Source organism: Thunnus maccoyii, chromosome 13 (assembly GCF_910596095.1).
Source record: "Thunnus maccoyii chromosome 13, fThuMac1.1, whole genome shotgun sequence".
Taxonomy (NCBI): domain Eukaryota; kingdom Metazoa; phylum Chordata; class Actinopteri; order Scombriformes; family Scombridae; genus Thunnus; species Thunnus maccoyii.
Window position 1 is genome coordinate 25,068,764 of NC_056545.1, and position 12,455 is coordinate 25,081,218.

Consider the following 12,455-nt stretch of genomic DNA (forward strand, 5'->3'; position numbering starts at 1 on the left):
AGTTAGTATTTTCCATTAATTTGACAGTGATGAGGTAAACAAAGACTGAATCCAAACTTTCACCCTCCGGACTTGCAGACTTGCCCTCGCAGACTTCAGTGAGTTACAGTACCGTGACACGTTCACCGTCGGCACATCAAGTCTGTGATGGCGCTGAGCCGCGAGGGGATAAAATGCACTGAGACGGGACTTCAACCTTAAGTGTTTCCATGGAGATAAATTGAAATTCCTGACCCTGTGACTCATTTCAAAGTGTTTTTTCTGGGTTCTTGATGGTTCTGATATGTGCAGTCTCTGCTGCTTTACTTAGCAAATCTGTTCACAGTGCTCAGCGAGATTTCCCGTTTGCATGACCTGCTGAACACTGCTAATATTATATTCAGATTGAAGCTGCGGTGGGGGACCTTTGTCTCCCCCTTCTGGAATTGTGAGTAATTACAAAAACACTCTACGCTGTCGTCTCCTGCATACAGGTCGTTCCCCCCACCCCCAGGGCAGAGGTAATGAGGTAAATATCTATTTTCCGCCACAGAAATGTGTACTACCAGCACTTCCGGTGCGCCAGCGCGGGAAAGTCGCCACAGACATCAGATTTAAAAACTATGTACTGTGAAATACAGATAGATTTATCTGGCGGTGATAAACTTAATGAGCATTGTGTGAACTTGTTTGGCAAGTTCTTACGGAAGTTCACTTATATGTAAAAGTTCCACACTGCAGGTTTACTTACTCAACTAAGCACCTTCACATTGTAGACCGATAAAAAACCAACCTTTGCCCGTCTACATTAGCAGATTATAAAAAACAAATCCACTTTATTTAGCCTATAGGCCTGTTCTGTGTGTATACATTATACCTCACTACATCACAACAAAAGTGAAAAAAGTCATCAAAAGTACACATTTTACAAAGCTTATTGTTATTGTTGTTGTTGTTGTTGTTTTTATTATTGATAATAATAATTAGTAGTTGTCTTTACATCGTCATTTTATAGCCTATATTGCTGCAGGATTAGGGGTAACTCTCCGAGGGAGGTATGGTGAAGTCTGCAGAAAGTCTGCTTGAGGGCTCTTGTGGACCTGATAAAATGCGGGTTTGAACAGCTCTCAGCACCCGCAGACTTACGGGGAACGCGCCCGCAAAGTCCGCGAGTCTGCAAGTGCGGTGGCGTCTGGACATTTGGATTCAGTCAATGGGACTAACCTTGTTGACCGGAGTTTAGCCTGCAACTCGAGATGTCGTGCACAACTCAGCGCCTTTTACGCACGGTGACTGATCGTGACAGCCCAGCGGGCACGTTACGTAAGCGCGCAGCCACAGTGGGCATTTAAACAGTGAGGCTGCGAAGCTCCAGCTGGAAACTTTTCCTCTGCCGTTGAGACCAACGTGTCTTCATCCAGGCTCTGCACAGTTTCTCTGTCTAGATATGTCTTCTTATAACAACAGCGTGTGTTTGAACGAGGCCAGGAGAGTAGCGATTTTCGGAGGGACTCATGGGAACGAGATGTCCGGCGTGACGCTCGTGAACCTGTGGGTGAAGAATAGCGCCGAGATACAGAGGAAAGGGGTCGTGACCAAACCTTTCATCACCAACCCGAGGGCTGTGGAGAAATGCACCAGATATGTGGACACGGATCTGAACCGAGCCTTCACACCAGAAAACCTCAGGTAAACACAACACACACCTGCTGTCATAGCCAGTGTCGCTGCTGGGTGCTGTTGTTCCTATCTGCTGTCACGTGTTGAACACAATCTGTTTCATGGCACGGATCCACAAAATTAATTTTTCGGATTTGGTTTTGAGCTCAATTTTATGGGTCTACTGAAAAAAAACATGGCACATTTGCATACTAGTGCTGTAAATTCTGACATTGTGTGAATGGTCTTACTTACTGTAAGTACATGTTGCCATTACGGTAGTTTTTTGCGAATGAAATGACTAAAATCCGAGCTAATTATTGTGCTTGGGACCCAGTGGAATCTCCTTAAGGATCCATCTGTGTTAAAGGATCTGGGCCACAGTGAGTGGAAATGTGATGGAAAATGTAATGACAGCTTAAATTATGTAACATTATTGACATAATTGACCATTTATGTGTGTGCTCTGGTAGACAAATGAGGAAAAGATTCTGGGATCTCTCAGTGAGAACATGATGGTTAACACAATAGAATGAAAAACAACGCGGTGTGGACGTAAACAAGGTGTAGGACGTCTGAATATAGGATTCATACTCTTTTATTGTAGGAATTCCTACAGTAAAACAGTCACGTGGACACTTCCATCATACTGTTATTATCACAGGTAGTGTGTGTGTGTGTGTGATTGTGTGATTGTGTTTACCATCGTCCATGCCCCCCATACCCCCACCCCGTCCCACCCCCCTCACCTGCGCCTCTGCCAATAACAGCCGAGCAGCGTGCCCCCTCCTCTTGGACTTCAGCTGACTGCCAGCCAGCAGGAAAAACGTGAGCGAAACGTGACCGAGCTGCAAATGATTTAAGACGATTTTTTTTCGCTCCTTTTTTTTTTGTGTGTGCACTACAGCGTAAAATTAAGTCTTATGCAAACCCTGGCTCATACAGTCAAGTGTGCACGAGCACGCACAGCAGCCTATTTACTAATGTGGTTGGATAACAGCATCTCTATTCATAAATCGTAATAGGAACAATGTAATAACACTCCCAAGGTTATTGTAGTGTGTTTGTTGTTTCCAGAGGGGAAATTATGATTATCACCATGATATTTTTAAGTGGACTTATTTATTTATTCAATCTTGACCTTTTGCCATCATATGGTATCACTGATATTCCTGTTATGGGAATATTGTGGTGTTTACGGTACTTTTGGATAGTGTGTATATACAGTAGAGTGACAATAAGTGTACTTAATAGTGATACTATTGAAGGATTTCTGATGATATACAACATATTTTTCAGTAGTGTCTTTGTGAAAGCTCTCATCGTATGGGGGAAGTGACTGTCACTGCCTCATCATGCAGATTTTTTTTTTCTCTTAAAAGATCTTCTCAGCGCTCTCCAGCTTACAAACTGTTTGGCCTTTCTGAAGGCAACATATAAGAAGATTAACTACTTTCTAAAAACAGCACACAGTGTCATTTTCTTCAACTTAAATAGACAGACAACTCTGCTCTTCCCCATATTTAGTGACTGTGTGTCATTTCAGTTTAACTTAGTATGTTGGAGACCACTTTATCAGCTGTAGCTGACACTATGCCTGTGTACTGATGTGCCGGCAGTCCAGACAATACCAGATATTTGCTGAAAATGGGGTCTAAAGAGCAGATGTGAGGGAGGTGAGACAATATGGGCAGCAGAGGTGCTATTCTACAGTAGTTTGGAGAATGTCCTAGACTAGGGGTTATTTTGAAATGCTTTAAAAGAGCTAAGAGAGAGAGAAAAAGGGCAGCTCTCATTCTCTCTGTGGAGAGCATATACAGTGTAATGTCTGTCTAGGGAAAAAAGCAAGCTTAGCCCGGGGGACAAAACAAACTTCTCAAGGATCATTTAGTGCCGACATGCAAGAGAAAGTGGAGAAAGTGGATTAAATTTCTTCTGAATGCTCACAAAAGGAGGCCACTGTCCTGTTGAATCCAGCTTTTGTGTCCCAGTGTAGACTTAATGACTGTCATGACTTTCTACATTAACAACAAAATAGGTGTAATCATCTGCAGTCACAGTTATTAATGTTTTCCTGTTACCCACACGTGAAAAACTGTTGGAAATACAATGCATACATTCACCACATAAACAGGAAATTCTTGTTTTTTGGCTTTTGACGCTTGTTGTAGATGATCTCTAATTTAACCACACAGTTACTGTGTTAACATGCAGGCTTCTATCCACAGAGACAGAACAGTTAGGTAAAAGTGTTACAGGGTATCTTGGACAAGTACACACCTTTGTGTAAATCATTAACATGTTTCATTGTTCATTGTTCTTTTCAGCCTAACTTTCTGATAAGATATAAATCTGATGACGTCAAATATGAATTCTTTGATTGACCGCTTTCTAATGCTGCGTGCATGTGCGTGTATGTGTGTATGTGTGTGTGTGTGTGTGTGTGTGTGTGTGTGTGCGCGTGTGTGTGCGTGTGTGTGCGTGTGTGTGTGTGCATGTGCCCTGCAGTGCCCTGGAGGGAGATGACCTGCCCTACGAGGTGAAGAGAGCTCAGGAGATCAACAGGATATTTGGACCTAAAGGAAGCCCAGAGGCCTACGATGTCATCTTTGACCTCCACAACACGACGTCCAACATGGGCTCCACTCTAATTCTGGAAAGCTCCAAAGACCACTTCAATCTGCAGATGATGAACTACATCAAGGTGACGACCTCAGAGAGAGGTTTAAAATCTGACTGAATCTTTACACCTCACAGCACAAACACACCTCTGTAGGAGTAGCATTAGCTATTATGGGGATCTGCGGCTGTAACCATTTCCATAATTTACAGTATGCAACATGTATCATTTTTTTTAAACTTCTCAAAAAGAGAGAAAGTGACAGCTAGAGACTTTGTGTCTCTGGTTTCCTCTTACATCTATCTTCCAAATCATCTTGTGTGCTGAAGAGTCAATGTTTTACTAAAATTAGCTCTCTTTGGAGAGGTTCAGTTAACCTATGTGAATAATGTCATGATCTGTTTACCTTTACGTGTTGGACAAACTCATCTAAAGGATCAACCATCCAAACACACCCGAGGGTCACCTGTTTTTCTTTGGTTATTATGTTCTCTGAGCCACAAATGGCAGATGAGTGTGAGAAGATGCCTTTATGTGTTTCATATACATATACAAAGGTGTTCAGGGCCTTTGATGATGGTACATATAGCATAACATTTGTTTTGGCACATTGCTGCAATGTGCAAATTGCTTTATGGCAAAAATACAAACCTCACTTTGCAAACATTACATTAGCTTGCTTACCTGTTTGGAATATATTGTGCAAGGTCTCTTATTAGTTCTTGTTCCTTTTCTTGCTCTACAGCACAAAACAAAGGCATGCAGAGCAACACCAGGGAGAAAAAGAAAAGCCAAAAGTATCTTTGTGACAGAGCTTATGAGCAACGTGTTCTAACACAAAATGCTTACACAGAAATGCATAAAGCCCAGTATACTATCACCAAGCATCAGCTGTATGATGACTCATTTCTTTGCTGTGTGTTAGATAACAAACTGAACTTTGAGTTCTTTGACTGACTTTCTGGTAACTGCCAGCAATCATTATTCTGCTCAGAAACTGAGTCAGGCTGGTTTCCTCAACAGGGATTGAGCCTCGTCTAATGACTAAAGGCAGGCTTCTATAATATGTGTTGTAGAATGGGGAGAATGTACAGGACAGTACTGATGACTTTGTCTGGACTTGAGCAGAGAGATGTTGGAGCCCTGCAGTCAACTCGGGTCCTCCACTGATTCAGAGACCTCTCAGTCAAGACAAATAAACACAAACAATCTACTATTATTTGAATTATCCACACCTTAAACTCAGGAGAACATGGTGACAACAATTGACAACAATAAATTATAAAGACAAGAATCACAGTGCTGTTTGTGCTGAAAATGATTTTGTGCCTTTACTGATTACCAAGACAGACTACCAACTTAAGCTTGATTCATGCACATGGTCATTGAGTTTGTTTGCTTTTTATTGCATGTGTCATATTTGTTGCGATGTGAGTTGGTGCAAATGTCATTTTCAATTTAATTCCATTCTGTTGAGCAGAAGCTTAAACTAGTCACTCACAGTTAAAGTAGCTCTGCTTAAGACAGCTGGCTGATGTGACGCATGTGACTTTGTTAAGGTGTGTTTTTATTTTTTTGCTAGATCTTGTTTTTGCTGCTTTTGTGTTGCAGAAAGCCATCGCTCCAGCCAGCTGTCTTGTTCTGCTGAATGAACACCCTCTTCTGAAATATTCCACTTCACGCTCTGTAGCCAAGCACCCTGTTGGTGAGTCTCTCAAGAACAGCCAAATCGCTCAGGGAGACTATGGACAAAGGAAATAACGTTTAAGCCATTCCCAAGGTGTCCATTCAGTTGGTGGGAAATAGTTTTACATGTGCAAATGAGTCTTTTGATTGTTTTATTGCAGGTCTGGAAGTGGGTCCTCAGCCTCAAGGTGTTTTGAGGAGTAACATCTTTGAAGCTATGAGGGCAATACTGAAACATGCCCTGGACTTCATCGATCTGTTTAATGAAGGTAGGGGAAGCAGCTTAAAAATGTAAGTTATGACATACCACGTTTATATGGCAAGAGGCCATTTTTGCAGGAAATAACTACACTGTCTCTAGAATTTTTCCTTGGGGATGATTAATATTATGATTCATTCATTGTGTGTTATGTAACTTTATGGTCAGTCTGTACATCTGTCAGCATAACGAGAAACTAGATGAGAAATGACATATAACTCATGGGTGCCCGTCTGATTTACCTACACCCAGAAGTCTAAATTTATCTGCATTTGCCTCATCTTCGCCTCCGCTCTACCCCTTTTCTTCCCCACAACATGGAACAGTGTTTGCATGTTTAGGTGCAAAGCAGCTTTTCCTTCCCCTTTTTACGTAAACAAGCGGTCTGTGCCAAGTGTGAGTTGCAGTTCTGTTGGTTTCCCCCGACTGGCCTGCTGTTGAATGGCCTGCTTGTTGGGAGTTGGTCAGTTTCCATGTCATTAGGGTCTGGCTGCCAATGAGTGTGGTAATCTTCTGTCGTGGGGCCACACTGGTGCTGATGAATGCTCTGGCATGGTGATGAATTGGTGTTCCTGCTCTCTGAAGCTGAGCACCATGACGAAACAACTCTTTAAGCTATACGAGATTACATTGCTGTTACAGTTCAACATGACTTCCTCTGCAGAATAACCATCACATAGATTCAGTCGGCAATGGTGATGACTTTTGGAACCCCCATGCTGCACCTTGCATATCAATACAGCTGAGTGGTCTCACTTAGGTTGCAAAGCAAAGCATTTGAGTCTGGACTCAAAAAGCACTGCCCTTCCTGTGTTGTTTCGGAGGTTGAATTGGGCCATTTTGGCAATGTCTACCATCTTTCAGCACCTGAACAATAAATTGATAATTAAAGAAGACAATTGTCAGACCTGTTAATAATGAAAATAATTGTTGGTTGCAGTCTTACAGTACTCTATGATGGAATGATATTACCCTGCCCTCAGTTTTGTGTGTGCAATTCGATAAAAGAGTCCCTCCTCAAGACCAGGACCACAAGACGGAAGACCAGTCATAGCTGATATTATACTTCACTTTTGCAAATTTGTTACATTTTTTTGATTAATAAAATAGACCCGAATGATATGGAGCAAACCTGGGCTTTTGGGGCCCCTGGGCCGCTATGCCTGGTTGGTAATCCAGCCTTGCATATACAGTTGTTGTTTTTTTTAAATCACATGACATCATGGTATCCCACATAAAACATCAACTTTTGTTTACTTATGTTAATATATTGGGGATTTTTTAAGTCTCAGATTGTGTCCATTATTTCAAAATAACTGAAAATACTGAAAGTTTTTTTTCTCCTCTAAGTGGAATAAGTGCCATGATTCTGAGGATAACATGACCTGAAGGTGAAAAAGTATGAAAAAGTATTACAAAAAGCTAAAAATGCTTGAATTTTTTGTGATAGTCACATTTTTCATTAGTGTTCAACAGGTTTCTTTAAGATGCTTACAATATCAGAGATGTTGTGTGCTGTGTGTTATTTAGGTATGGAGTTCCCTCCCTGTACAGTGGAAGTTTTCCGGGTCACAGAGAGGATCGACTACCCCAGAGATGCCAACGGAAACATCATTGCCATGGTGCACCCCAATCTGCAGGTTAAAAAAAAACATATTTGACCCATTGCACCTGTAAATATAAGATATTATGAAAGAGGAAATGAGAAATCCTTGGTTGATGTTTTCCTTGGAGCAACACACTCAAGTTACTCTTCTGTGGTTATTGCTTGTTGTTGTTTCAGGACTGCGACTGGGAGCCGCTGAACCCCGGTGACCCTATGTTCCAAACGTTTGATGGGAAGACCATCCACTACCAAGGCTCTGGAACCGTCTATCCCACTTTTATTAATGAGGCAGCCTATTATGAAAAACAACAGGCGTTTGTAACCACCAGGCGAGAAACCTTGGTGGCAAGCAGCATCAGAAAAGCATAAAAACTGGTTTGTAAGGCTAACAGCGATCTTGAATATGTGCTAGTCACAGCAACATGTATAGATTTTGCACTTTGTTCTGTTAGCAAATGACAGACTTTCCTCACATATTGATTAGATACCATCTTTTACACTCTGATTTAGTTTTTTATGCGTTTACTATCAGAAAATCAATTAACTATGCAAAGAACATTTGTGGAGGCTTTGCAAAGAGTCACTGTGAAAGTCTTTCATCTGAAGACTGGTATATCGTTGTGATAAGTATTTATGATACTATTGTTATTTAAAAACCTATTTACATTAAATCAACTAAATTTTTATAATATTAAAGGCCAGGCTTAATCATGGATGACTTATGAATCCTTATACACCATTCTTTAAGTTTCCTTTTTACTGCTCAGGAAGGCCATTGAGGATCATAACCTGCAACTTTTGACCCAAAACTGTAGTCATTTGTCTTCTTCTGAAATTATACTTGTAAAATCTTCGGGAGGGTTTTTGTGGCCTTTGATACTACCTACCTGTAACTCCAGTGGTTGCATCTGTGGTGCTGTCCTATTGTTGCCTTAAAAAAAAAAGAGAGATTTCAGTGAAAATTGCACAACAAATTTGGAGTGGAATTTGTAGATTACGTGTTGGATAACAAGATATTATTTTGATAAGAAATGGTATGTGTTCTGTTCCTCAATACAAATGGGATGCAGTTTGAAACATGTTTTATAATAATATATATGTGTCTATTTTGATATCCTTGTACTGTATGTTTGGTTTTAAGTGATGTATAGGACTTGAATAATGGAAAGCATATGTACTTTCTAATGTTTTTACGTCTTTGTTGTCTCAAAGTGTATCGCTGTGGTCTTACAGTCATTCATTTTTATAATGTTAATTCATTATTTTTGGTAGCAACATTTATAAGATTAGTAAAACTCACTGTCTTTGATGTCCTGTGGAAATTGTCCAATCAATAAATATAGTACTATGCTATTTTATTGTTTATTATTGTTGTTGCAGATGCACTCTTCATACTGTGTTGCTTTGACTCCGTCATGCTTGTTTTGTCATGCACTTGCAGCCACAAGAGGGCATCACACAACCACTGATCTGTAATCTGTATGTGGCCCTCTGCTGCAACCTAGAATATAATGGAGTAGTTGCAGACTGTCAGAGCTGGATCTTTTGCTCTTCAGCCTGCCACTGCTGAAGTGCATGTCAAAACATTATAGCCAGCATGCCATTATCAAGGAATTTACCCTTTAATTATTTCAATAGCAGAACTTTTCTTGTTCCAGAACTACATATCTATAGCTCAAATATACAACCAAAGTTTTTATACTTGACAGAAATAATCAAAAACACCACATATATGCTGTATATTCATATATACTAGAACATTCATTATGTTTCATATAATTGGATGACAGTCCATATTTAAACTCTTTATGCAGCCATAAAGGGGTAGATGTCATTTGGTAAAATATTAAGAACACATTCGGAGCCTTGACTTCTAACCACTTGATTTAGATAGATTAGATTAGATTAGATTAATTTAAGTGTTGAAAATCTTGTCCAAAGCTTAGTCTAATTTGTCTCATTTTTAACAAAACTCTATGTCGTCTTTGTCACAGCACACACTTGAGCTACTTTTCAAAAAAAAAAAAAACATCTGTCACTGACGCATTTTAACACAACATTGCATGTTGTGTACGTATAAAAAGTATGTTGCAGATAAGATGTTCAGCATCTGCAAACGACAGATGTGTTTACAATGATGCATCCTTTGCAATGACTAAACACTAAATGCTACAATTACAGCACAACTGAGAACGTTGTTGTTGCAAGACACTATTAGTTGCTTCTTGTTCTCAGAGATGAATTCATATTAGAAAGTAAATCAGATTTCAGAATATTTGGAATTGAATGGTAATGAATGAAGCTGAGAAATGCTGGAGGTGTCATTTAATCTGTGAATATATCGGTAACAGAAAAGCATGCACATTTAACAGGATAATTACATTGATACATTATTTTGCCTTATTATGCACCTTTGGTTAATGCAATACATGGACATGTGGATCAGAAATTCCTGATTTTGTTGTCTAATGAATAAATTCACTTTGGGAATGAACCAAAATGAGTGTGTACATGCTGGAGAGCGGTCTTTTTTTGTGTCTGTTAACAGCACAGCCCTACATAGTGTTTCCTTAGACATAATCACTGGAATGAACACAGCACACATGAGAAGGTCTGGACTCAGCTGTCACACTTCTGCGTTCCACAAGCTGACTCTATTGAAGACATGTAGATTAACCTGAAAAGTCCATACATTTTCTGTCAGGCCAGTTTCATGACTACAGGCTATAGTCGTAGCCTTTCTCATCTATTCATTACAGTAACCTGATCGGGGCTGTCAGGTCTGTAATGAGTGCTGATCAATGATTCCTCCTGGCTAGAGAAAGCTTTTAGGAGAATGATCTTTCAGTTCTGGGCAGTGATCCAAATGGGCACTCGAAAAACCAAGAGTCCATCTCTGCCCCCACCCTCCGCTCACTGTCCGTAGTGATAACTTTCTCCCCTGTTGTATTGCATTACAACTCTATTTTACTGGAAGTCTCCTACTTGGCTGCTTACCAGTTTTTTTTTTATCCGGACACAGCTGCACGGATCCTGCTGAGGTTAAAATGATCAGATTTTAAGTTTACCCCTTTGTGTAATTATCAATCATGTAAATCACCATGATCACAAGTTTTTAAGGTATGATTTAACACATTTGCCCATTGCTACCTTTGAAAATGTTGGAACTAGTAGATGTAAGGTGTCTGTGTTCTGTGGGTGGGAGAGGCTGAGCAGGAGTAACATTTCTTACCAAAGATTTTTCTGCAGTGATAAAATAGCATCAATCAAAACAAGCAAGAGAATGAGGATGTGTTCATCTGAGCTATGGCATGTTCCTGTATAAAATATGCACATGCAAATGCATTTCAAAGGCACCCACGTGTTTGCGGTGCCAAATAAGTGCTGAGGCCTGATAACACAAAGCCTGATAAATGAGCACAAAACTCTTCCCTTGTGTCTAACCACTGAAACCAACAGCTGAAGGGGAGGAGACTGGTTTCAGAGGGAACAGGCAAGCTCTAGTCACAGTGCCCTCCTTTTGCAATCAAGCGAGTTACCAAATGCTTATTCATGCTATTAAAACAATAAGTGAGATGATAAAAACAAGACCCATAAATGGATCTGTGTTAAACTATGAAAAAGAATTAGATTCTCATTGATTTTCTCTGGCACTCAAAGTAAGTGTTACACCTTTTCCTCTTCTCTGGATATCATAGTACTCGTATCTAATATGTTCTGAGAGAGAAAAGTAGGCTATGTCATTGTGTAGTGTGCAGTCAATGCTGCTTGAACAGAGAACCATGAGAAACCCATCAGATTAGAGAGGACAAAATGTTTCCAATAGCTCTGTACTTGAATATAAAACTGCACAAGCAAATACAGAGCAATACAGCAAAGTTCACTATTAAAATAATACCGAATTATGACTTTTTATAATTCATTTAAGTTGAATTATAAGAACAATGTGTAATCTTTTCAGCCAATGAATAAAATGTTCTATTCTGAAAAGAGAAGACTCATTTGGGACCAGGATAACAGACCACCATTTCATCTGTCATATAAACATCATGTTATTTTGCAAAAATGTGATTATAAGTGACTTCACATTTGTCACATGGCATGTCCACCTTAACCACCAGGTTAAACCTGTTATCATCCTGATATCTTTTCATCACTGTCTCCACTTCACCAGCAACTGTTGCTTTCAGGTGCTGTCAGATGTTTTTGGACCATAGAGCATGACGGAATATTCTGTGGTGGGCTACAAAAGACATATTAGATATTTTATATGGAGGTATAAGAAGTGAGAACAATTTATGTTACAAAAATGATTAATTATTAATTATTAATTATATTAATTATTATCATACACTACTAACTAGGCCACAGAATGTAAGATTTTAGCTAAATAATTAATATTGTTTGGATTGTTTCTCTATTCTATATAATTTACTGTGACTTTTGTCTAGTTTTTGCCTTTTTATATATTTTTCTGCTGTTTTCCTTACACTGAATAATGTTGTTATTTTAATATCACTAACACATTTGACCTAGAACACAATCTGTGACCCTGGAAACCAAATATAACACCTGATCTAAGTAGGCCATAGTTCTGTGGTTGAGTTCTAAATGTTCAAGCCACAAGAACAATGTTTTTTTTTTTT

The 12,455-nt window shown here is 39.6% G+C and overlaps 1 protein-coding gene across 1 annotated transcript; it reads left to right on the forward strand.

Moving 5' to 3' along the window:
- The first annotated feature begins 1,208 nt into the window (after positions 1-1,208).
- aspa (aspartoacylase) lies at positions 1,209-9,146 on the forward strand. Its single transcript, XM_042431000.1, has 6 exons — positions 1,209-1,668; positions 4,147-4,342; positions 5,870-5,963; positions 6,106-6,213; positions 7,734-7,843; positions 7,987-9,146. The coding sequence occupies exons 1-6, from the start codon at positions 1,427-1,429 to the stop codon at positions 8,176-8,178; spliced, it is 942 nt and encodes a 313-aa protein (XP_042286934.1). The 5' UTR covers positions 1,209-1,426; the 3' UTR covers positions 8,179-9,146.
- The last annotated feature ends 3,309 nt before the right edge of the window (positions 9,147-12,455 follow it).